Source organism: Cupressus sempervirens, chromosome 4, assembly GCF_028749045.1.
Source record: "Cupressus sempervirens isolate cs-2001-9-10 chromosome 4, ASM2874904v1, whole genome shotgun sequence".
Classification (NCBI taxonomy): Eukaryota; Viridiplantae; Streptophyta; class Pinopsida; order Cupressales; family Cupressaceae; genus Cupressus; species Cupressus sempervirens.
Genome location: NC_143121.1, coordinates 918,454,679 through 918,481,446, shown reverse-complemented (window position 1 = coordinate 918,481,446; position 26,768 = coordinate 918,454,679). Strand labels below are relative to the sequence as shown.

General features: G+C 36.1%; 1 protein-coding gene across 2 annotated transcripts in view; it reads left to right on the top strand.

Annotated features, from left to right (window-relative positions):
• The window catches only part of LOC149564397 (ARM repeat superfamily protein), a 73,562-nt gene that overhangs the window by 7,709 nt on the left and 39,085 nt on the right, over positions 1-26,768 (top strand). For both annotated transcript variants that reach the window (XM_089827452.1, XM_089827451.1), the window contains exons 3-4: positions 4,320-4,552; positions 4,646-4,784. In XM_089827452.1, coding sequence (XP_089683578.1) covers positions 4,320-4,552; positions 4,646-4,784 — 372 coding nt within the window. The remainder of the gene's footprint in view (positions 1-4,319; positions 4,553-4,645; positions 4,785-26,768) is intronic.

Below are 26,768 nucleotides of genomic sequence, written 5' to 3'. Positions count from 1 at the left end.
ACTAACTCCACATACCTGTCTGACATTTTCCTTGTATCCTAAATGTGAATGCAAGATGAACTCACAACATTATCAACGACCACATATGATCCGCCTGCCGCAGAAAACTGAGTATCAGGAGTGCAAGATGAAACTAAGCTCAGCTCCATGCCATGCTCATTCCCATGTCTCTCCCAGTCCTGTAATGCTAATGGAGTATTCATCCAAGAAGCTCGAATGTCCTCAATCTCGCGAGAAAGCCTGTCAACTTCCTCCTCCTTTCTCCTCAAGGCATCTGAATAGTCTCCGACAAGGCTAAGAAGATGGTCACGATCTGATAGAAGATGTAAATATCTCAACTTCATCGTTCCCATTCCTTCCCTAATCACCTGTAAGTCAACACAAGAAGACTTTGCCTGAACTCCCTTATGTCGACCCTGTAATTGAATCATCTGGATGTGATCCTCTATCATATCTCGCATTCTGTCATGATGAGATAATGAAGTCACAATACTATCTTCGCTCACCTTCAGCTGGCTGGACAAATCATGTGAAGTACTACCAACCTCAACCTCATGTGACGAAGCATCTATCTGTGCCTGGTACTCTCTCTCAGCAAAGTCATGAATGCTCAATGTCTGCTCATCTCTACCAGGTATCTCACCATCATGCACAACAACATCCTCATAATCATCATTTGAACCCACTATGCTGTAGTCACTGCCTGTTGGAACCAAACCGTCCCGAGTACCTGAGACATCACCCTTTGGCAGCCTGTATACAACTGTCTCAACTTGAGTACCAAGTTGACAGTTACTATCCATCAGCGTAATATCCTTCACCACTTCTTCCTATGGCTGAACTGAAACCTCTGACTGGTTGCAAACTTGTTTCTCGAACTCCTCATTAAGGTTCTTAGTGACATCTCTCACTGTATCAGTCAATGCTTTGCGAGAAGATTTGCCAAATCGAAATCCAGTCGACTTATCCACCTTAGCTGGGTCGGACAGCCTGTCATTTATACGGTGGTGCTTAACCAACAGTTCAAACATGTTATGCCTTATTTTCCTAAGTTCATCTTTAATGTCTGAATAGCCATCCTTTCCACAATTCCGACTCTGGATACTGTGTCTATCAATTGTCCAAGATTGTGTCCTCAGAGACTTTGTACTGTACCTGTCCATTCTGGATAAAGTAGAGTGCTGATCACTCATGTAAGTCGGTTCTCACCCCACAGGATGGCAAGAAAACCGCTCTGATACCACTGTAATAACCCCAATAGGTTATAACTTCTTCAATCACAAAAAATCTTTATACTTCAGTTGTTTGACATTTCGTCAAACACTTTGCAAGCAAGGGTCATCTGAGTGATATAACTTTTCAGATTGCTACAGTGATTCTTGTTTGGATTTGCCTCAAAGAGAATGCTTACAAAAAGACCCCAGATTGTCTAAACAATGACCTAATATGAATGTGCAACTAATTTTGGCAATATTCAATACATATATGTGACTTAAACTACTTGCAAAATGCAGCTACAGCAATTAGTAATTATGACAAATACTTTGGATGCAACCTAGGATGGCATTAATGCACTTACAACCAAGTGGCATTAATATAAACACTTAGCATGCAAAATTATAACATTATTTATGCCAAAAAGAGAACTTACAGCCAATTGATATTTTGTCAAACAATTGGAATGCAAACTAATAAGCTGATCATCAACTCTAGAGTTGCAATATAGATAGTCTAAAAATTACAACGCTCTTTCAATTGCAAAATTCTAGCCTTCCTTTGATACCAATAATGCCAACTGGCAAACAAAGACAAGTACAATGTAAAATAATGAAGTGCTGAAGCTATATTTTGTACTCACCTGAAAACCTACATTTCTCAGAAAATATGCCAAATGAGAAGTGAAGAACCTGATTGTGGATGGCTGTAATATTTTCCTTCAATGCTGCCCCTTTTGCTTTGCTTTTTTCCGATTTGCTTTTACCACTTGCTTTTTCCGGATTTGCTTTTTCAAACTGCTTTTTCGGATTACTTTTTTCAGAGCTGCTTTTTTGGCCTGCTTTTTTCGAACTGCTTTTTCGGCTTGCTTTTTTCGAACTACTTTTTTGGCCTGCTTTTTTCGAACTGCTTTTTCGGCCTGCTTTTTTGTACTCAAATATTTTTTCTCAATGTAGCACAAATAGAAGACTGAAGTATCTTCCTCCCAGCTGCAATAATTCAAGTGATATTTCACACCCTCAAAATTGCGTACCAATTGAGAGTTTTCGTTCTCATTGGCCAGTTGTGACTATTGCAGAAACCCTAGGCTCCACAATGCACATCAACAAACATCAACATCAACAACAACAAATCTGGATGATTAGAATGAAGCCCGGGGTGCCTATTTATTCTTTTTCCTCCACTTTCTCCAGAATCTTCTAGAACATTATTTTATTTTATCTATTAAGTGACTTTATAAAATATTTTAATAAATCAAGTCACTTTATTAAATTAATTAAATATAAAGTTACCTTTTAATATTTATTTATTTGATAACTTTATAAATAATTAACTTAATACCACTTATTTATTTAATTAAAATAATTAATTAGTCATCCTCATAAAATATTTATTATTTTGGACAACCTAATTAATTAAATTAATTAAATCAAATTGCCTCCAAAATGGGGATATGACACGGAAACTCGGGAACGTTGTCTGTCCTGGGGATGCCTTGGAAGTCCCAGAATGGATGGGTGTCTCCAACGGGATAGGTTGCATTCGCACTAAAAAAAACACAATTTTCTCTGTAAAACTCTTTCTTTATTTATATTGAAGTATGCCCCTCCTTCCAAGTTTGCCCTATATTTGGGGTCCTCTGATTGTATTCGGCAACATTACATTAAGAATGTTGTTAAAGTCATGCTGCATGCTCAGAATCATGTAGCAGACTGTTTGCAAGATTTTGGGGAAGTATGAAAAGTGCATTACAGTCCTGGAACATGCATTGTTATGTCTTTCCGTGGCAGTACATTAGTGCTAGGTTGGTTTTGTTTTGATCTGGGTCATTGGTGGAAGAATTGGTTAATATTGGAGGTTGCATCAAGGTGCCATTTTTCTGTAACAGATCTATCATGATCGGAACTGTATACTGACCTGTTCATATTGATAACAGTCCACTTACAATGAACTAGAGGTGTAGTTTTAGGGGTGTAACTTTGTAACCCCAATTTAGGTCATTGGTGAATGTGGTCTATCCACTATCGACAGCACCCTTTCAGGAGTCAATGCCATACCGGCAACAATCAACTCTATCAAAGTTTCCAAGGTTTTCCATGTTAGGGTTTAATAGGAATGCTGTTTCATGTATAGACACTAATGTGAAAATGATTATCTTCCAAAGCAATTGTATTGCTATGCCTATAATCTGTACACTGGTAATTTATATCAGACTTAAATGATAGTAGCATGCTTCAATTTTGAAGGTGGGTTATTGTTCTTTTTGCTGTTGACAATGAATTCTGAATTATGTTCTTGGGTGTATTTCAAATTTGTATGTTTTTTTAATATTACATACATATAGACAATGAATTCCAAATTTTGAATGCATATTGAGTACTGAGTATGACTATTGAAATGTTGTATGTGAAGGCTCTATCCTATTTAAATGACATGCTTTATCAAAGTTTCCCTATATATTTTAAAAATTCCTTAATTTATAAAGCCATCCTCCTTGCTGTCCCCAAACTTGGCAAAAAAAACAATTCTGTCCTGTAAACTCTTCCCCCTGTCCTGGAAATTTGGGATAATTTTATAGGTCTCAACAATCCTAATTGAACCTAATTTGCAGAAGCGAAAAGAATATAAAAAAGATAGCCATCAAGTCATTGTAATGTTTTGTGAATTTTTACAAGCTTTGTACAATACACACAGATCTTAATTCTTGAGTTATTGGTTTGTGGAGGAAATACATTTGGTCTAATAGGTGCCAAACACAACCACTTGATCAGTAGTTGGAAGGAAAACTGGTAACACTCTTCCGTGGCATGTGATATCATTGCCTTTGATAGTTGACCTAAGCAGTTGGAGAGGCCTTTTTTAAGTTTTTGCACAAAATTTTAGATTTCAAAGCATCATTTTTGTTTGATATATTTCATGTTACTCCTTGATGAAGAAAATGCCCCTTTGTAACTTATGTTTTAGTATTTTACTGGTAATGAATAATAGTTTCCTATATTCTTATGTGATATGCAACTATCTATGAAGTTGCTATAATCTCAAAATGTATTGGTTATTTAATTACAATTTGCAACATGTCTTGAGTTGTGGGTTTTTGAATACAGGCAGCAGAGGCCCTTGGGGCTATAGGACTGGATGATTATGTACCCCTCTTGCAGAATAGCTTAAAATTAGATCCAGCACAGGAAGTGCAAGAAACATGTGAATTGGCACTGAAACGCATTGAGAAAAGCAGGCATAAAAATGCAAAAGAAATTAGCACAGAAGACAAGTCTCCTTTCCTGTCTGTTGATCCTGCAGTGCCTGCATCTTCTGAGACTAGCATAGAGGAACTCAGGTATGTTGCCCATCCATATAAATACAGTAAATGCATGCAGTAGAATTCAGTCCTTTTATGTTCATTGTCTTATCATGGACTTATTTGTATAAGGAAAGAGCTTTTGGATGAAGAGAAAAGCATGTATGAGCGCTATGCTGCATTATTTGCATTGCGAAATCATGGAGGAGCTGAAGCTATTGATGCTATTGTTGCAGCATTACAAGCCCAAAGTGCACTGCTTCGACACGAGGTCAGACGATGATCACATGGTGTTATTTGTTATTCAAGCTTATAAACTCTTTGTTTAGTTAACTGTCTGTGTCATACCTTCACTGAAGCACAGGTCTGCTGTGGTTTAGAGAAAATGTGATCAAACCAACCTTAATGACAAATAATGAATATGTTTACAACTATGTTACACGGAAATGCCTTTCCTGTCCCTAGGGACTTGTTTCCATCCGGGAAATGTTCGGGGAACAGTGGTTTAAATTTTATATATTAAATCGTAAAATATTAAAATATAACAAAATTAGAAATCTAATATTTAATTGAAATTCTTTAATCCTTATTGTATTAAACATATGTTATTTTTTTATATATTTAATAGAAATATATTATAATTATAAATTTAATTTGATAGCTTTTAAATATTTAATGTTAGAATAAAAACAATTCATGTAATATTGTTTAAATTATATATTATAATATATATCATACATATACATATATATCTATACATATATGTTTTTTTTGGATAGGTAATCTGTCGAAGCCTAGATTATGTACTATTGATTTATTATTATTGTTAAGATTAATTATTATCATGTGTTAATATCGAGTAAATTCAAACCCAAAACCTCCCTGATGAGAGGCTCACAATTTACCGTTGCAGTGTAGGCTCTTGCCTTATATATATATTAAGACTATTTTATTTAAAATTTTATAATTATATTTAAAAACAAAAAATAATAATGAGAATTGTAAAGGCTATTAAAAAAATCTGATAGTTTTTGGATTAGATTGTGTAGAATTTTTTTCTCAACGTTTCAGATCACACTACTTGAGCCATCATCAGGATATGCAAGAGAACATAAGGAGAAAAATGGTGAATTGCAGACCAAGACCAAATAAGAAGAGGAAAAGGGGAAGAGAGAGAAAGAAACACACAAAACGAGAAAGACAAAACTACATTTCATAAGGGTATACTATTTGCTGATATTATATGTAATGAAACATCTGAGGAGTCAGATGAAAGCTCTCACGGAGATAGCAGGCATAGTGATAATTTCACTTTGCATTAGGTTAAGAATGGTACTTGGTCCGCTTCTCTAGATATAGCTGGAATCTCATCATGCCCACAAGGGGCATATGTCCCCAACAAGAGCCATTGATGGAGTCCAAATTATTTGCAAAAATTTTAGGCTTCCATTTTTGAAATAATGTTGGAGATTCATGATGAAATGTTGTCATTGATTCAATTATACAATGAGAAAGTAATTAATGTTAAATATGCAAAGAGAAAAAGGAAGAGTAATGGACATGATTTAAAGTGAAATCTACTATAGTGATATGTTGAATGATATCCTTGAAGAAGAGAAACAATGCTTGCATTTGAAGATGTAGTTCATGTGTGAGAAGATATTTTCTGAATTCAAATTCATTTTGGAAAATGAATTTTGATAGTTATAAGCACTCGTACAGAAAGATAATCATAGGCAATAATATATGTGTTCAATGATGATTAATTGATACACTAACCAAAAGCAGTAAACAAACACAACAACAAAAATCATTGATCATCCTTTGCAAAGCTTCAACAATCTTGATGAATCCAAGGCAAGAAAAAGCAAAGACGAATTACTGGAATAGTTGGTGCATTCTAAGTAGCTTCCTGGCTTAAAGATAAAGGGAAGTCATTGGCCGGTGGAAAGGAGTCTGATGAAAATTGCATTGAGATACATACAGATGAAGGCAATTTTGCATTCTCTGAGTCTATACAAAATAATTGTAGAGAGAATTCACACCCACAAGGTGAAAAATCACCTCCAAACACGCCTTCTTAATACACTGGCTCCTGCTTTGTTTCCAGCGATGCAAAAACTATTCTTAAAGAAGATGTTATGAAAGGTCCGTTTACTCCAATTAGATCTGGTGAGGTCATTGGCTGCAAGAGACGGAAGAAAATGATCACAAGGGCTGATGCAATTGTGGTTGATTCCCTGATTGGCTTTCGAAACAACAAATAACAGAAATATTGTGAAACCGACTCAACTACAGGAACAAGGGATTGCTAATGCTTCTCTGGAGTGCTCGACAACTTGAAAATTGAGATCAATTTAGTGTTTGTTCCTATGCGGGAACAAAACTTGGAAGACATTTCTCTCCATGCTCCATGCAAGATCATAACTTAGGAGGCGTTCACGATACATTGCGTTTCAGCCTGCCTAGAGTAAAGAGTAAAATTGTTGCATTATGCCCATTTCAAGTCGATTGCGAAAATGTTCAACAATAGTAGACACAAATGCGAAAAAAATAGTAGACACAAATGAAGAGGAATATTCTCGCAAATAATTATGGGTCTGTGCTTCCTTAATGATGGACATTGAGAAACAAATACTTTCAAGATTTCAGAGGCCTTCTAAACATTTGTGCCAACAGAAGTGCATCGTAGCATGGAAGTGTGTCTTGGTCTACCAAAGGAACCAGTCACGTGTGCGGGAAAGTCTAAAGAAATCGAGTCCTATTATATTTCAAAAGCATCGTTTGTAGAAAACATTCAAAGCAAGGATGATTATCGTGTGTTTCAAGTAAGTCAACAATGAATTAGGAATGCTATATAATATGTTATTTATAAAATATGTTCTAAAATATTATTAGGTTAGTTCATTTAGAAGAGATGTAACTCTTTAAAAGGTCACAATATAATGTATAAGTAAGAGGTGTTTCATTTGTGAAAAAGAAGCGAGCAGAAAGAAGCATGAACAGTGAATAAAAGATACTCAGATCTTGTAAGGAGAAAGATGGATTATAAAGTTTGACTTATATGAATCAAGATATTATATTTTAATAAAAGATCTCTATTTGTGTTTATTCAAGGCAAAGAGAATAAAATACAATTTTTACTTGTCCTTAATGATTAATAAGGCAATTATTAAATTATTCCCAACAAAGCTTATGCATTAGTTTTTTCACTGCATTCTTTGTTTGATAATCAAGGATAGTGTGAAATACATCAGTGTTTCCTTATCCATTTCTAATTGGACTTCTTGCCAAAGAAGTTAGATTCCTTTTAGACTCACATCTTATTGCATATAAGAGTTATCTTCTACATTTGGAGTACATGAGTAATTTATGATTTTTAATATATATTGTCTTGTAAAGTTGTACATAATAATCTTCATTGTGATTGACTCTATTGTTAGAATAAGTAAGGCGCTGGTCTTTCAAATCATTAAAACAATTATTTGATTCCTAGTTGAAGTTAATGATCTGTTTCCGTATTTCCTTACAAACATCAACTCAGTTATTATATAAATATTCAATCATATCAAAGCATTCACTTAATTTTTTTTTCAGCAAATATTAAAGATTTACTTATAATTAACAAAGTTTAAATTTGCTATAGAAAAGCTTTGAACCAAGCAATTAGGGTTCAAGGAAGGTTAACCCCGCCTTGGTTTAGTGAAGCCTAAAGTTCAGGAGAATTAAGGTTATTCCTGTTCGTTGGCCAACACTGATTGATTAATCATTTTGGAGAACTGGCAAAGCTCTCAGAATTTCCATTCTGTGGTTTTGGGAACCAACAATATGCATGCATTGTATGCTTTTGCAAACCAGAAGACTATGTCCCTATCTTGACGAGGATCACAACAGACACATCTGTACTAAAGAGGTATTCATATCCAAAATGCTGTTTTACATAGGTGGCAATCCAGACCTTAAATCAAAATCGTGATGTTCCCATTTTTAGCAGGTTTCTGCAAATGGCTTGGTCAGTTCACCATCATGACCCTTATGAGATGAGTTGGATTTGAGAGTCTCAATTGTGGGGTTATAGGCTTTCCAACAGCCTATGGTGTGTTTTGGCTTTGTTTGAGGGACTTACTATTTATAGTAAGTCAAACTGTTGGTTCCGATGAGCTCGGTTGAGTTAGAGGAGTTGAGTGATGCTTTTAGTTTTTATTTTGGGCTCCAAGAATCTTGGAGGTAGTGTCTATTTATAGTAAGTCACCCTGTTAGGTTCATTCATTGTCTTTCTTCATCAGGATCATTCTGGTGTTGTCAAATTTCCATTTTGATGCTTCGTCAGTTGTTTTCTTAAGATGGGTGAATTATTATTATTATTCATCTAAATACGCTGAGGTTGCTATTTTGTTGGTGTTAAATGTTTGTCACCTCATTCATAGCTCATTGAGACCGGGTTGAAAAGTTTCAAATCATGGGCACAAGAAACATTGGCCTTGTGTGTCAGAATATTAATGGTGGAAAAGGTTATTTTTGGGAGCCAAAAAACAATTAATAAATTATATTATAATGACACTTTATTATATTTTAACGTTGTGTGGAGGAAGCTTCTTAAGTGGAGTTCATTTGGGAATCTTGTGCAATTTGGAGATTATAATATGAGCCCATTTGATGAGAAAAGCATCTGATCATTTGATTATCTTATTTTTGCTTTGTCGTCTTTGTGACCTTTTCCTGAAGTTCTGAATTTGAAAAAACCCTTTAAATTTAAATATTTTAACAATTTAAAACTGATTTCATGCACCCTTTATTGAATATAACTTAAACACACTATAACATCATCAAAAAGAAGTTAAAACTTAACATACATAAACATGGAAGTTTGGAACATAAAATCCATCACATACGTAACTATGTTATCTAAAATGTAAATTGTAGGCTAGCTGAAGTAAATAGAAATCAAATGATTATAATGATTTAAATCATAGAATGTATGTAAGATGATCCATAAGACATCAAATCATAAATGTATGTAAGAATCTAAGATGAAGATCCATGAAAGTTTGAAACGTATGTCTATCAATGATTCAATATCAATATCTGTAAACAAACTATAAAAACAAGGCTCCAGCTCAAGCCTCAGGCTCATAGTCATCATCATCCTCAACATCATCCTCAAGTTCGGCTGCAGCCTCAGCCTCAGCCTTTGAGTATCTAGTTTTCCTAGTAGCAAGGCGTCTAATGTAGGTCCTAGAGGACTGCCAAGCCATATCTCCCACATGTAAGATGGGCTCACGAACCTCGCTAGGGCCTGTGTCTGTGCATGTGCGTGTGCGTCTACCAATGCCTGAAGAATGTGCTCTAGTTGCCTCAGCCTCTATATCCACCTGGTCAACCCATGCACGGTCTTCCTCAGTGAAGATTGGATCTACAACTTCTGTGAGCCACTCTGATTCTAGATCAATCTCCTCCAGAATGATTGGAGAGGAGTCAGTGCCCAAAATCTGTCTGATCCTAAGACGGAGGTTGTAATGAACAAAGACAAGATCATTCAACCTCTGCACTGTCAACCTGTTCCTCCTCTTCGAGTGGATGTGTTCAAACATGGACCAACTGCGCTCACATCCAAAAGCGCTGCTTGGTTGACTCAGAATATGGATGGCAATTTTTTGAAATTTTTGGAGTTGTGGCCCCAAACATTTGCCACTATCTATCTGAAATAAGGGAAAATAAAAACAATTAGTCTCATTTACAAATTACAAATTACAAGTTAACTCTAAAATTACATAATCAACTTTAAGTTTAGAATAGTGGCCCTTCTTTATTATTGAAATTATCGAGCTCAATAATTGCAGCACTGCTCTCCTCATTAGTACTCAACCTTGGATCACTGTATATAATCCGGTGAGAACCTCCTCATCCGCCTTGAAGTCAGGACGGAAACGAAATGCCGGATTCAAAAAGTAAGCTACTGCATGGATGGCTCTGTGGAGTTGATTTTGCCATCTCCTATCAATGATGTCCCAAATAGGGGCATACTTCTCTTCCACTCCTGCATACTGGGCTCTAATGGCCTCCTTGGCCCTATCCATGCCCTCATATATGTAGCCCATAGAGGGCTTATCCCCATCAGCAGTTCGTAGGAGAGATACAAGGGGCTCAATGACCTACATATAAAGTAAAACAAAAATTTGAGTCAAAACTTAAATATAGAATAATTCAATAATATAACTTAAGGTAAAATTAAATCATTAAACAATTAGCATAGTAAACTGTAAAATATTAAGTGTGAAATTGCAATAAATTTACCTTAAGGATTTCTCTAGCAGGTTTCCAAAAACCATCATCATATGCAATCCACCACATCTATCCCTGTAATGGTTGTAGCATAGGAAGATGAAATCCACTCCTGCCCAACAAACGTGCTCCTCAAATCATCCCTTGATGTCAACAAGGACTGCAAGGTGATGAAATTCGAGGCAAACCTCGTGATCCTTGGATGAGCTAACTCTTTGTCTCCTGTGTACTTCCTCATTGCGCTAAGGACAAATGAATGATTATAAATAAACTTGCATATGTTTTTTGCCCTTTCCACACATGACTTGACCCACTCAAGTTTGCCAATTTCTTCCAACATGAGGTCAATGTAGTGTGCCGCACAAGGGGACCAAAATATGGTGGGGTGCCTCTCCATCAAAAGTTTACCTACAACAATTTTAAATTAATTAGAAATTCAAATTTCAAACATGTTAGAACTTATGAAACTTAGAAATTCTAAATTAGAATTAGAAAAAGTTCAAAATTCAAATAAATTTATTTTCAAAACTTGAAAGGTTAAAAGTTTACCTGCAGCAACATAACTTGCTGCATTATTTGTCACCACTTGCACCACATGTTGTTCCCCCACCTCTGCTATGGCTTCCTCAATAACCTCACATAAATATGTGGCGTTTTTTACATGAACAAAAGCATCAATGGATTTGAGGAACATGGTATATCCTATAAGTAACAAAACAACGAATTATAATTAACAATCAACAAATCAAAATTTGAAATAGTCAATCACGATTCAAAATTATGTATGTAGGAAAGTAGAATAATCAATCACCTTCATAGGATACAAGAAAATTGAGGAGTGTTCTTCCCCTCTTATCTGTCCAACCATTAGTCATGATGGTGCAACCCTTTTCGATCTACTCCTTTCGGTTGTCCTCAAGTTCAACTCTCATATCCTCTACCATTTCATCCAGGAGATATCCACTCAACTCAGCCTTAGTTGGGGCTTTAAAACCCGGACCACAAATAGCAACTGCATCTATCATGTTCTGCCAATAAGGAGCCCTGTCACAAATAGATAATGATATTGATTAGAAATTTAGATGTCCAAAACTCAAATCATAAAACAAGTAGATATAATTAAAGTTTTACTTTTATTTTTAACTTTAACCTTAAAGAACACAAAGAAAAAAGAATCAATTACCTGGCTGTAATAAACAGAATGTTGCAAAAGTACCAAAATTTGCAAATCTCTTTTTAGGCAGCATCATGAATCTCCTTGTTCAAACCCATGCCCTCAAGCGTGGGTTGGGAGCTAGGAGTAGTGCGGGGCACAAATTAACTATCCATTCTATTATTCCGCACTCTAGGCCGCAATAGGTTGGTGTTGGACATTGTCTCAGTATAAGACCGACTACCACTAACACTCACACGAGCACTAGAACTAGGACGAAAAGGAGGCCTGGAAGAACCCTCTCCAACACAACCTACAAATGCGGAAGTTGATGCAGATGCAGATGTAGATGCAGTTGTGGATGTGGGAGCACGGGAGCCAATACCTCTTAACCCTTCAAGTTGCATTTTCTTATTCAACTTGTCTTGTTCAATTTTTTCTAATGCCACTAAACAAGTGCATTTTGCCTTAGCAGTTTGATGAGTGCAAACTGTGACATCATGGCTAGGTATGCCAGCAATGTGGTATTTCAATCTATGGATACCTCTGGAATTTATTTTTTCTTTATAAAATATACATTTTGTTTGATATTTGGTTCTTTCAAGAAACTCTTCATTATATTTCCAGCATTCATCTTTTTTACCCATTATGGAAATTGAAAAATGAAAGCAAAGGGTTGCTATAAAAAAAAAATTCATGTAAAATATCAAAGTTTGAAACTAATAAACAAAAGCTACAAAACAACAAACCCTAGTTTGCAATTTAGTAAAAATAAAAAACATTCAAGATTTGCAAATGAAAACTAAAAAAATTTAACAAAAAATGCATAATACACTAACATGCAAAAAAAAAACCAACACTTACCTCTTGCAAATGAGTTGAGGAGTGTTGATATTGACTCCTTAATGCTCCCAATGCAATTTATGGCCTCCCCAGATGGACTTCTGATCTCTTTGGTGCTCTTCTTTCTTGTTGGTTGGAAACTTATGGATTTTCTTTTCTCTTCTTCTCTCTCACTCTTCCTCAAATAGAAGGCTCTTTAAGGTTATAACAAAGAGGAAAGACAAATAAGAAAGCAAATAAAACATGTGTTTTTTTATTATATCCAACTTTATATGCTTGCTGCCGCGGCCGATTTTTGCCGATACATGTGGGTGATTTTGGTATTTTTGCCATGAATCGCTGATATTGGCGATTCAGGCAATTCACCTGAAAAAATTGCCACCGGCGATTTTCGATTCAAATAAAATCGTGACACATGAATCTTATCGCCAAATCGACGATTTTTGCGCGATTCTAGGAACCATGGTTATTACAATGGTATCAGAGTGGTTTCCTGCAATCCTATGTGGTAGGAAATTTATTGTTATTTCAGATTTGCTGTTGTATTGGGTGTGACCAGTACTCTTGCATTTCATAGCCATGGACAAACATAGGAGGACTAGTAGTTCTAGAGTTGATGATAAATGTCTTGAGGGAGAGTTGGTGGTGAGCTTGTCAGATCCAGAGATGATTGATAGGGTAGTGAGGTATATGGTTTCTGCATTTAGGAGACAGACACCAAGGATGCAGGGAAGAAGGCTTGAGTTCTCTCTATTGGTGGACAACAACACTGAGCGTCAATGGGTTGAGGATTCCAAAGTTATTGTGGATAGTGTAGGTGCTATTGTGACAGTAGTTACTGCTGATTGTTCAGACGGTCTCGAGGAATCGAGAAGGAAATTGTTATTGGAGATTTATATGTGAGCTATTGTAGTGCTGTTTTAGTGCAGGAGGTGATTGCTTCCTCAGGTGGGGCCGATGCATGTATGGAGTCACCCAGTTGTGATGTTGGTTTCTTCTTTTAGGAGATCGACATTGAGGATGCAGGGAAGTAGGCTTGAGTTCTCCCCGTTGGTGGACAACAAAATTGAGCATCAATGGGTTGAGGATTCCAGAGTTGTTGCTACGTATAGTGCAAGTGCTATTGGGACAGTAGTTATTGCTGATTGTTTAGAATCTCTCGAGGAGGGAATTGTTATTGGAGATTTATATATGAGCTGCTGTAGTGTTGTTTTAGTGCAGGTGGCAACTGCTTCTTCAAGTGGGGCTGATGCATGTATGGAGTCACCCAACTGTGATGTTGGTGATCTAGGTGTTACAATGGAGTTAGAGGATGTTCAATAGTGCTACGGCATAATTGATTCACAACTTGACATTGAGTCATGTGTGCAGAGTTAGGTGATAAGATGTGGATACAGAGAGTATGGATACCTCTGATGATTTGTTGGATGATACTATGAGCTGCATTGGGATGGTTTTGGATGGGTCTCAGGATTTGGATTTACTAGGACTTTCTATTGAGGGAAAGTAGAGTCATGTGAGGAGTGCGATACTGTGTGGGCTTCCGTTTCTTTAGAGGAGGTGTTAGTTGAGGTACTGAGTAGTGGTATCTTGGTTGGAGATATGTGTGAGGACGGTAGCACACATACATTGAGCGAACTTGTGGTGAGTAGTTCTGATTCAGTCTCCTATTACAATGCATTTAGTGGGACAGAGAGCTTGCATAGGAGTCAGGGGTTACAACTTGCATAGGAGTCAAGGGTTACAGAGGCATAATGTGTCTAGTCTGTTGAAGTTGAGTGATAGAGACATCACTTCAACTCTTAAGCATTATGATGCTATTCGTTAGATGTTAGTTGCATACGGTTGGGGTGCTCCTATGAAAAATGAGCACGTTGATAGTAGTCTTTCCCTAGCAGAGGTTCATGCATTTTGAGAGGCTGTCAGGATCTTGAAACATAATTATTCATTGTTAGTTGGTGATAGGGATTACCTTCTTGAGTGGGGTAGCATATGTTATGAGACATTATTAGGAAAAGAGGAGGAGGTGGTTGAGCTCACCCATGAGCTTGAGGTGATTGTGGACTCACTACAATGTCCCAGTTGGCTTTCTGGGAGTCACAGTCATGGTTGGATGAGGTGACTGTGGAGTTAGAGCATGTTTAGTCCACACCAGCCACAAACCTTGTTCAACTTCAAATAGTAGTGGTTGGTGGTGAGTTTGCTTCCACGGTTGGGGATAACGGAGATGATGTGGTAGTCACATCTATCTAGGATATGGGTCCCATAGGTACAAAGGAGGTGAGAGCATTGGTGGAGACGAGCTCTTGTGGTGATTTGCTTACTTCTGCTAGAAGCAAATCTATTTCTTCATCTCACACAGTTGGTAGCATTGGACAATTAGTTGGCAGTGCCACATTTTCAGAGGGATCAACTGTGGGTCGTGGGGGAGCAGGTTGATGCTTCCACATTAATCTTTGAATGCACTGAGTCGTTCATGGAGTATTTATCTGAGAGTTCGGATTTTTGGGAGGATTCTTATAGAGCATCTGAGCATACTCTCATTCGAGGCTCTTGAGCTATATGACAATTGGTGGGGTAGATTTTAGAGACCTTGGCTACAATGCTTCCCAACATGGATTTTGTTGTTGGGTTTGTTGAGAGGGTTGTTCAGGATCTTGCTCAACCAGTAGTTCAGAGTCAGAGAAGGGAGTAGTCTCTTGATTCCCAATTTAATATTGATGAGCCCTTGATAAGGATTGGGAGTTTTTATCGGCATTACACTGTGAGGAGTGCTCATCACTTCTCTCTTGACCCACAGGTCGAGGATTGAGTTTCACATTGGTGTGGGTTGGCTCCAGTTTATACCATCCATTATGGGATGGGTTAGCACCATCTTTTTCAGATGGAATCGACAATTGCAAGTTAGACCACTTGCAATACCCACACACATAGGAAAGTTTATTAGAGGTTGGAGTTGGTGATAGTGATTTAGGTACTTATGCTCATTATCATCTCTGCAGTACAGTTGGGTGTGAGTGTCAGTTTGATAAGGAGTTAGATGTTGATAGAGTTGGTATTTCAGTTGGATTGAGTTCCGATGACTTGTTACCGCCATTAGTGCCTACATTTAGTTTCCAAATGATTACGTCATTGATATTAGTTATTTGGGTGTTGATGCTACAGGAGTTGCTTGTACACCGTTGGGATAGTTCGTAGTTCTACCCTTGGGATCCGAGTGGACTGTGATGTTCATTTTGCTCTGGGACAAGCAATCTTAAGGAGGATTGTAATATCTCCATTTTTAGCAGGTTCCTGCAATTGGCTTGGTCTATTCACCATTGCAACCCTCATGAGCTGACAGTGGGATTTGAGGGTATCAATTGTGGGGTTTATAGGCTTTCTAGTAGCCTATGGTTTGTTTTAGCTCCGTGTAAGTGAGTTACTATTTATAGTAAGTCAAATTGTTCGTTTCGATGAGCTTAGTTGAGCTAGAGGAGTTGAGTGATGCTCTCACTTTTTATTTTGAGCTTCTAGTTTGGGCTCCAAGAATCTTGGAGAGAGCGTCTATTTATAGTAAGTCACCCTGTCAATTCATTCATCGTCTTTTCTTATTAGAATCACTATGATGTTGTCAGATTTTGATTATGATACTTCTTCAGTTGTTTTTGCAAGACAAGCGAATTATTATTATTATTAATCTAAATATGCCGAGGTTTCTATTTCATTGGTGTTTAATGTTGGTCACCTCAATATCATAGTTCGTTGGGACCGGGTTGAAAAGTTTTAAATTGCAGGCACAATAAATAGTGGCCTTGTGTGTCAGAATATTATGTTATGGTGGCAAAGGTCATTTTTGGGAGCCAAAAGCAATTAATAAATTATACTATAATGACAATTATATTTTTAGGTTGTGTGGAAGAAGCTTCTTAAGTGGAGTTCATTTGGGAATTTGTGCCATTTGAAGATTATAAATATGAGCCCATTTGATGAGAAAATTATCCGATCATTTAATTATCTTATTTTTGTTTTGTCGTCTTTGTGACGTTTTCTTGAAGTTCTGATTTTTTGTGCCCTTGCTGAAATATAAGGGTTAGATTTTGAGTTTGTCTTTCAATTTACTGCTGAGGTAAAGCAAATTGTAATTGCTTCTCTATTGTGTTTACTATTATTGAAAAGTTGATTGAACAAGTGGTGAAGATTGGATTTTCGGAGAACAAATTCAAGGCTGAATTACTAATTGTATGCTCATATGTCCTGGTTGGGAGTTCAATCTGATTGTTAGAGGGTTGTTGTTTCATTATAGGGCAGTGGTTTATCAATTGCAGGGTTCTGTTCACCTAAGGAGGGCTTGTGTGACATTTCTAAGGACCTATGTGCAATTTTCAAGGCCTGCGTTTCAGTTCATATACCCTGCGATTAACTGCTGGGGCTACGTTTTTTTTAGCAGTGCCTGTGTCTAGATTTTTAGAGGCCTGCATTCACTTATGAGAAGCCTACAATCATTTCTCTGAGATTTGCTATCGTTTCTCAGAGGTCCACGTTCAATTGGGAAGTGGTGAATATTGATATTAGTCTACTACAAATTACCAAGTTCTCCTATTTGACTGTAATTTATTTATAGCTACAGCATCCAAGTTGCAAGACCTTCATTACTCATCAATAGTTGATGTTGGCAGTGTGATTATTTGTAAAATTTGATATAGTGGACATTGCATGCCAAATATTTATTAAAATGCTCTTGGCTGTATTATCTCTAAAAGTTGCACCCTTGATTGAATTTGAAAAAATCAGTCATTTCGAGAAACATGGAAACGCTCTTGGGTAGTGGGTGTACCGAAAATAGGAGTGAATCTTTGGGTTCTAGGCCAGCTCCTTATGATGCTTCACCTATTTGCTCTTCAAACATAACCTAAAACTTGAGAGGAAAAGAGATAGAAAGATAACAAAAGTAAAACTTAAGACTAAGGTGATGCACCAAACTTGAAATGAGATTGATATTCTTGACACAATGAAACCTTCCTGAAACAGTTCAAACATGACACAATTCTTATAACAAATTACTCATTTTGCAAATGCTAAAAAATTGAAGATTTCTCACTTAGGACTCAAGATGAATCACAATAATGGCAACAAATCAGTACCTTTCATACAACAGGATGAAACTCAAAAAAGGTCTTCAAACAACTCTTCCATTCAAAGTTTTGAAGGGTGAGACAATAGCATTCCCATAATTGTTACAAAACAATCTGTATGCAAACAATGAAGGATTCAAGAAGAAATCACAACAATAGCTCTCTTACAAAAAACTGGAATCCTTTCAAATGAGCCTTAACTCATACGTATGCCTTTTTTCATCCAACTACATCATTAATGCCAACAACTCCTTGGTCGAATTCAGGTTTCAAGGGCAATTTTGAGCCCCTAAAAAGTCTTCCAAAAGGTGTGGCCCAAAAGTCATGCCTCAACAATATCAACATAAAGACCTCTCATTAATGCACTCTTATCTCTCAAAATATCCCACAAAATGTCTCTGAAAAGTAATAACTTTCTTACCTTCAAATCCCATCAATATGACCTTAGACACCTTGCCATAACTCTCCAAAATATCTTTGTTTGACTTTTAGAGATAAAAATAAATATCTTATCTCGCACTTTAAGTAATTATTATTAAATAATTTATAATCCATTTACTTAATAAATATCAATTAGTAATGAACTATAAAGTATTTAATACGTTTATTTAACAATGATTAGGTAATTTATAATTTATTATTTAAACAAAATTAATAATATTAATAATATTTATTAAGTGATAATTAAATCACTTAACAATATTATTAATATAATAATGTTAATTAAATTTAATAGATTATAAATTATTTAATAATTTTTTATTAAATGATACAAAATAAAATATTAATTTTTTATTTTAAAAGCCAATTTCCATATTTTGTATTTTTAAAATAACATCAAATAAATGATTTATAAAATATCATTCATAAATATTATAAAAAAAATACAGTACAAACTTGCAAAAATAAAAAAATCTGAAGCTTGTAGTTTCCAGAAATTTGGAAGCTCTTTGTTGATTTCTCTTTAGATCTGAAACCTTGGGGTAAAGTTTTATACAAGAAAAACTCTGCTTCCTCTTACATCTATTGCAGATGTACTTTTGCTGATGGTATTTGAAACTTCTAAATGCTTCTTTTACTTTGCTGCCATTGATGGTAGAGTTTGTAGCTGCTGCTTCATTTTTATTCCCTTTTATGACCAAAATGATGTATTGCATATGTATCCTTGCTGCTTTGTAACCCTTCAATTTGTTGCGAATCTGACTGTTGTATTTGGTTCAAAGTTCAAACAAAAAATGCACCATTGATTGACATAACTATGACTCTACCTGAGATGAGCCGGGGGGTGAAAATTTAGGTAACAGGCTGTAGATGGTCATTTGATTTTCCTAGAATGCATGAGAAGTATTTGAATTCTCTTGGTGAATTTCAATATGAATCTTCAAATGCATTTATTGACAAAATTCTTGGGTGAATTCTGATCTTATGCAATGCAAATTCCCTAATCTGCACTAGATGCTTCAGTAAAGCCAAAATGTAATCACATGGATTGCAATTCTGAAATGTTTGATAAAATGCTTCAACACAGTTCACATGGATTGCAATTCTGAAATGTCCGACAAAAAGCTTCAACAAATTGTGATCACATGGACTGCCAACTGGAAATGTTCATGAAAATCGTTAAGAGAACAGTGATTTCATTCATTATGATTCTAATAAATTTGACAAAATGCTTTAATTATTTATCTTTCCTCTTGGATTGAAATCCCAAAATGTTTAACAAAATACTCAACAAATTGTCAAACCATTGACTGCAATTCTGTGTCACTGAATGTGATGCCATGGAAAGTAATTTGTACTTAATCCAGCATAAATTTATCTTGTCTTATCAATAAATTTTTTATCTCATGAAACAGTAGTGTTTGAACAATTGTATTAACAAAATGTAATCTGTGATTACGTGGACTGCAATTTTGAAAAATCTGAGAAAATTTATAGATAAATTACTATTTTACTGGGTTATCTCAGAACTTCACCATAGTTGTATGCACTGGGTCTGCTTCGGGTTTGCCCAAGGCCCCACCTAAGCACCCTAGGCAAACCTAGGCGAGTCCAGCGATACCCAAGGGTTCAACCAATGAAGAAAAAAAACCTTTAAACAAATGTTCCTATAATCAAAAGAGTGCCAGATAAAATCGTGAAAATGGTGTGCACCATGAAGGTTTATGTGCTTTCAAAGGCCTTAATTGTATTTGGTGGTAGGGAGGATGTGTTGGTGGGGCTACTCTTGGATTTTATGGGGGCCATTGCCTTTAGATCCCTGAAGGGATACTGCCCCTTGACCCTATTGGGGGCAGCCTCCTAGATCACCATTTGGGGCATTGTCCCTCCACCTTATTGGGATCTCTATTACTAAGCCCCCACTATTTGCCATCCTTATGTTGGTTTTCAAAAAATTGTGTAAATATACTAATGCTGTTTTTAATTTATGTGTTTTCCAAATTACATTCTCAACGCATATGTACATGACATTTAAGAGGCATGTCTCCATTCTCTTTAACTCTCGTTAGTTATCAATAACATTTGTTTATTATGATGAAGAATGTGATAAGTTTTATCCAACAAAAGCTACAAAACATTAACACTCCCTCTTAGCTTGGGAGGATAAACACAAATTTTAAGGACATCTTTGATTAGAAGATCTCCACTATTTTGATATTACATTTGATATCATGAGTATTGGTCTTCCAGAATATCGACAAATGATCTTCACCAAGTACTCAAGGTTTCCTATCACATTTGATATCATGAGTATTGGTCTTCCAGAATATCAATGATATTCACCAAATACTCAAATAAGGTTTGATATCACATCTAATATCATGAGTATTGGTTTCCCAAAATACATGATGTTTTCCAATTACTTAATAGGTTTGATATCACATTTGATATCATGAGTATCGGTCTTCCAGAATACACGAGTTTCACCAATTACTTAATGAGGTTTGATATCGCATTTGATATCACTAGTATTGATTTTCTAGAATATCAATGATACCCACCAAATACTCTTTAAGTAATGGCCTTCTAGAATGTTGAGATGCAAGATATTTATCAAGTATCGTGAGTAATGGCCTCCCAAATTATTAGGTCGCATGATATTCACCAAGTACTCTGTGTAATGGCCCTCCAGAACATCAATTTGCATAACATTCACCATATACTCAAAAAAATGTTTATAAGATATGTGCACATGCATTCTCATAATGCTTACCATATAAACATCCACCATGCAAAGTATAATCTATCATGATCTACATAGACATCGTAAGATATCCATCATAATAGGATAATTAAGTTATTGTAAGATCATCACCTTTCAATAACTTATGCAAATGCAAGTGATGATCATTTGGAAGGCATCACTTCCTCATGATGAACACTGGGGGTAGGCCCATATAATCATGCAGTCCCATGTATGATACCAAAGTTTACATGAAGTCAAAACTCCCTCTTATTCTGATATGATCAAGATCTTCAAGGATCAATTGAAACATATCCTCTATTTGTTCCATCATACAATTGTGTCTGACTCGCTTTGAACATCAATCTTTTGAGCTCCTTTACTTTTGAAGAAATACCAAACTCCCTCTGAATCTCCATTTTCCTGCAATAATAGTCTTAGAGGAAATGATCAAGGTACATAGCTCTTATAGGACAAATAAGAGAGAAACTATAATGTAATACTTGGAGTAATAGATACTTATCTGTATATCATCATCCTTAATGCAAGATTCTTCAAATCCTTTACTCAATTCTTATGGCATTTCGATACTATTCTTTATTTCTTCATTGTATCTTCTTATATATTTTAACATTCATGCCTATTCATTTAGAGGGCACTCTCTATTAAGATAATATCTTATACTTTTTATAATAGTCAACTACTTGTCTGTAGTCCGTCTTTCAGTCTAGATAGGAATGTTTCCTATCCCGTCTCCTTTGTCTTCAGTCCAGATAGGAATGTTTCCTATCCTGTCTCTAGTTTTGTTTCTAATTCCGTCTTCAGTTTACGTTGTTTCTTTTAGAAACAACATCCTTGTAATTCTTTATAAGGAACACATTTGTTCCTCTGTTAATCAATGAATCATCCGAAAATCCGTTAATCTGCCAACTCTTCTTGAATCTTGTAACATGGTATCAGAGCCATGATAAGGAATTTTTCGAAAAATTTATAATTTCTTTTGAAATTATCTGCACACCACGACAGTCGTCTCTTTTTTGCAGCCTCCTGGTCTGCAAAATCCGTGCCTTTTTTCATTGAAAAATGTGCCATGGCATCTCTGACAAATATTTTGCTCAAACATAATTCCAAATTCAATGGTCGCAATTATGGAACCTGGAAGCAGTGCATCATCGCAATCTTCGAATATCGAAACACCGATCAACTTGTTTTGGGTGTTACGCAGCGTCCGACTTCTTCGGGTCCTGATCAAGGCGAAGCTGCTTTTTACGCCTTCTGAATTTCTTTCTGTTTTTTATGGGTTTGTTGATTTTCTCCTCAAAAATCACTTCAAGTTGTCTGTAATACGCAAGGTTGCGTGAGATTCTGGGTTTTTTGATTTTCTCCTCAAAAATCATTTCAAGTTGTCTGTAATACGCAAGGTTGCGTGAGATTCTGGGTTTGTTGATTTTCTCCTCAAAAATCATTTCAAGTTGTCTGTAATACGCAAGGTTGTGTGAGATTCTGGGTTTTACCGTTTTTTCCACAAAAACGAAGTTTTGTAAATGCAACCTATTTTGAGTCATAGCACTCTTTTGGCAAAGTTTCTTGGTTTCAACATTCTGTAGATCCAGGGAGGGTCTCAATTATCACAGAATGTTCCGACATCCGTACGTTGACCATTAAGGGAGGGTATTAAGATAATATCTTATACTTTCTATAATAGTCAACTACTTGTCTGTAGTCCGTCTTTCAGTCTAGATAGGAATGTTTCCTATCCCGTCTCTTTTGTCTTCAGTCCAGATAGGAATGTTTCCTATCTTGTCTCTAGTTTTGTTTCTAATTCCGTCTTCAGTCTACGTTGTTTCTAAAAGAAACAACGTCCTTGTAATTCTTTATAAGGAACACATTTGTTCCTCTGTTAATCAATGAATCATCCGGAAATCCGTTAATCTGCCAACTCTTCTTGAATCTTGTAACACTCTCTATAACCACTCGTTATGTTCAGCCACAAACTATTTCCCATGATACTGGTGGAAGGGGGGCTTTTTTGTGTCTTTGCTAAATGTCTTCTACATTCGGTGTGGTAGGAGAAAGCCGACTTCCATGTGTTTCCTCTTATTAATATCAAAGGCCGAATAAATATCCATCTTAGAACCAGGTATGAAAACAACACAATTGAGAATTATTCCCCATCTTAAATGATAATAAATTTGTTCGAAACCTTTTACAATGATATATTTGTTACTCAACTTTGTTTGTCACCTTCCATGCTCGCCTGCGAATATAATCATTTATAATTTGTCATCATATTAATTGGGTCGACTATTCAATTACTGCCCTTTACTCTGTTTAGGCGTTTTGGTTTGCCACCAATGGAGCCGGGCTCCACGTTCCATTATTTTGGATTTATTGTCTCCCACGTATACCTACCATGTGAATCGATCAAGACTTGAGGCATCCCCTGAATATGTTCCTTAATCTTTGGTCAATGCTACCCGTTTGATGCTCTGTTTGGGTGCATACCACCTTTAACCCTGGGCGGTTGGTACAGTTTATGGCACATTGTGATTTATTCTTTGACTTTGAATGATAAATGAACCTTTTGATATCCAATAATATTCTATAACCCATGAATTCTTAAAGCACTTGCAAGGATGTTGGACACTGTACTTATAGCCGAAATAGATCCTTTGATAGGAGGATAGCCGAAATAGATCCTTTCATACGAGGATAGTCCCTTGGAAAAACATAAAGAATGTCACTCTCAACTGAAACCTTAAGTAAGCCTCTAAAATCGATGACGAGGGCTTGCAAAGCCTTTTCAATAACGACACAACTTTATCAATTTCTAGGCAATCTGCAATCTCAGTTGTGCTTTGTCATGTCCCCAATTTCTGCCCTTCCTTAGTGACAACATTTCTAGCAGGGTTGGTCTATTATCTGGTTCCGATAGGCTAGCAGAGCGTAGAGGGAACCAACCTAGGGACTTTGAGAGTCATGCATGAGCTTCCCAAGTGGTTTGGAGCAGTAGACAGCAGTTTCCTACAATTTAGGAGGGATTCCTAATTTGTAGGGATTGACTAGGAGTGGTCTAGGAGGCATTTGGAGACCTCAGCGAACGTTTTGGAGACTTAGAGTGCATCTCCTATTTTTTAGGAGTAACTCCTTGTTCAGTGACAGTTCTCTCAGAGGTACACACAGCAGGGGAGTCATTGGGACTCAATTTTGGTTGATTGGGGCTGTCTCCTACTTTTTAGGAGCATCCCTAGATTTTAGGGATGGACTACCAGTTGACACATCTTGTCCGGCATCAGTCACAGACAGGTGACAAGGTCAGATTCATGTTTGATTGGTCATTTTGGGCCTTTCGGGACCATTTGGGAAATATTTTAATATATTTAAATATTTCCTAAGTTGGTGATTAAATAAATTAAAATAAGGTTAATAATATAACCATTTTGGAGTAATAAGGGGATTTTGGCATCAGTTGATCAAGTACACCTATGTGTTATAGCTCGTTGGAAAGGTCTCGAATTATTATACATGATTTTTACTATCTGTAGACTTTTTGGTGCCTTCAGCTGTGGAATTTTAATAAAGTAATGTTTTTCCTATAGCATGGACGACTTTAATTGGGAAAATGTTATTTTATTATATTTTATTTAAAGGGCAAAGTGTAATTTCCCTTTAGGGTTTGATTTACAGTTGGAAGGGGATATAAGGAGATGGAGACCTAATTTCTTATTATCTTTTGCATATTGAAAAACTTGTTTTTGTGAATTGGCTCTGAGAGAGCAATTCTTCATCTGGGACGCAAACCCCAGGTTCTGGATTGGCTGGGACGTAGCCCTCAGCAGTTATTGGCATTGGATTCTTCAGACAGTGTGCATTGCTATCAGGGATAGAGTACGCCATTCTTTATTGTGGATTCAGGTTGCAGATTTATGGTTTCAGCGTTGCAGATTGATTCTTTCAGCTAGGACGTGATTCCTTGTAGTCTTAGGGCTGCCATTTGCAGCAGTTTGGCATCATTGTTGGATGTAAGCTCCTTGGAATTGCATTGGATTTATTATTTGGCTTTATAAATTAGAAATTTGCTTGGTACGATTCATAGCAATTCTGATTTGGCTCTATGCTTTTATTTATTTTCAGTCTCCTCTCATGTTTATTGTTCATTATTCATTACTATTGTGAAAACTATCAAAACACACAAAACAAAAACAAAACCTTCTGCAACTTCTGTCTATTCTCAAAGACCATCAAAGAAATCACAGGAAAATATAGTTTATTAATTCAAAAACTACAGCAAATCAGCAAGGGCATCCATCAGGTATCTTTCATGCTTGTATAGAAATTTCAAGGTCTACTTTGTATATGAACGACACCCTAAAAGATCTGCTATTGATTATTTTGATTGTACCATTTTTGGGGTTATGTCAACTCTCTTGAATAAGACCTATCACTTAGTCCTCGAGGAGGAGTGCGAAACTTTGTTGTTAATGGAGCACGAACACGTGTCTCTTTTGTGACCAAAACTTCTTCAAGGATTATAATTTTTCCTAATTTCTTCTCATTGTTTGTAACTTCCTTGATTGTGAGTTCAATGTTCTTGACGTTTGTGGCAGAATCCAAAACATGCTTTGCCACACTTCTTTGCTTCCTCTGCCGGATGATTTTGCTGATTTATTGAATCCCTTCCGAGCTTTGTGTATGTTTGAATATTCGTCGGCTACGGTGTTTGCAACATCTAAAACAAATACTGCATCCTCAATGCTGCATTTGAGGTATAAACTTTATTAATCAACCGTTCTAATAGCTGGCAAAGCATTGTTATACATCTCATTCTTCAAACTGCTCGACTTTTTAGTTCTTAACTTTAGGTTGAGTTATGGACTTTACTTATTTCTTGTTAGATATATTAGATCTAAAGGTGCAATCACTTGTTGACAATGATTTCAGATTGTATAGGATGTCCGCTTTCTTCCTATGCTTGGCATTTAGTCTTACATATTATTAGGTCTTTGATCTGGCATCTCGATCGTAACACTGCTCTGATACCATGTTGGTTTTCAGAAAATTGTTATAAATGTACTAACACTGTTTTTAATTTCCGTGTTTTCCAAATTACATTCTCAATGCATATGTATATGAGATTTAAGAGGCATGTCTCCATAGAGACATGTCTCTTTAACTCTCATTAGTTATCAATAACATTTGTTTATTATGATTAAGAATGAGATAAGTTTTATCCAACAAAAGCTACAAAACATTAACACCTTAAGCCTAGGCCCTTGGCCCGATTAGCTAATTGAAGCTGATTAAGTGCAAAAGAAGTTAAGAATTTGGTTTTTGTGCACTCCAACTTGCATCTCTTGTCACATAAAAAACATGATTACACTTAGGAGGTGATGAAGGATTGAGCATTGATTTCAACATTATTATTGCCTGACTTGCCAAAGTTTGTGTAGATGAGCTATCTTGTACATATGACATGGCTAGTGAAAGTAGCAATGCAACTAATTTTGGTTCAAATGTTGATTTTGATGCTCTCTATTAAGAGCAATATGAAGATTATTGAATATTGATTGTATTTTTCATCATAGTTGAAAAACTCTAACTTGGCAAGAACTCGCCAAGCCCCTAAAAGTTTATTTGGGAAAAAATCGGCCAATTTTTCAAGAAAACTCAGGAAAAACT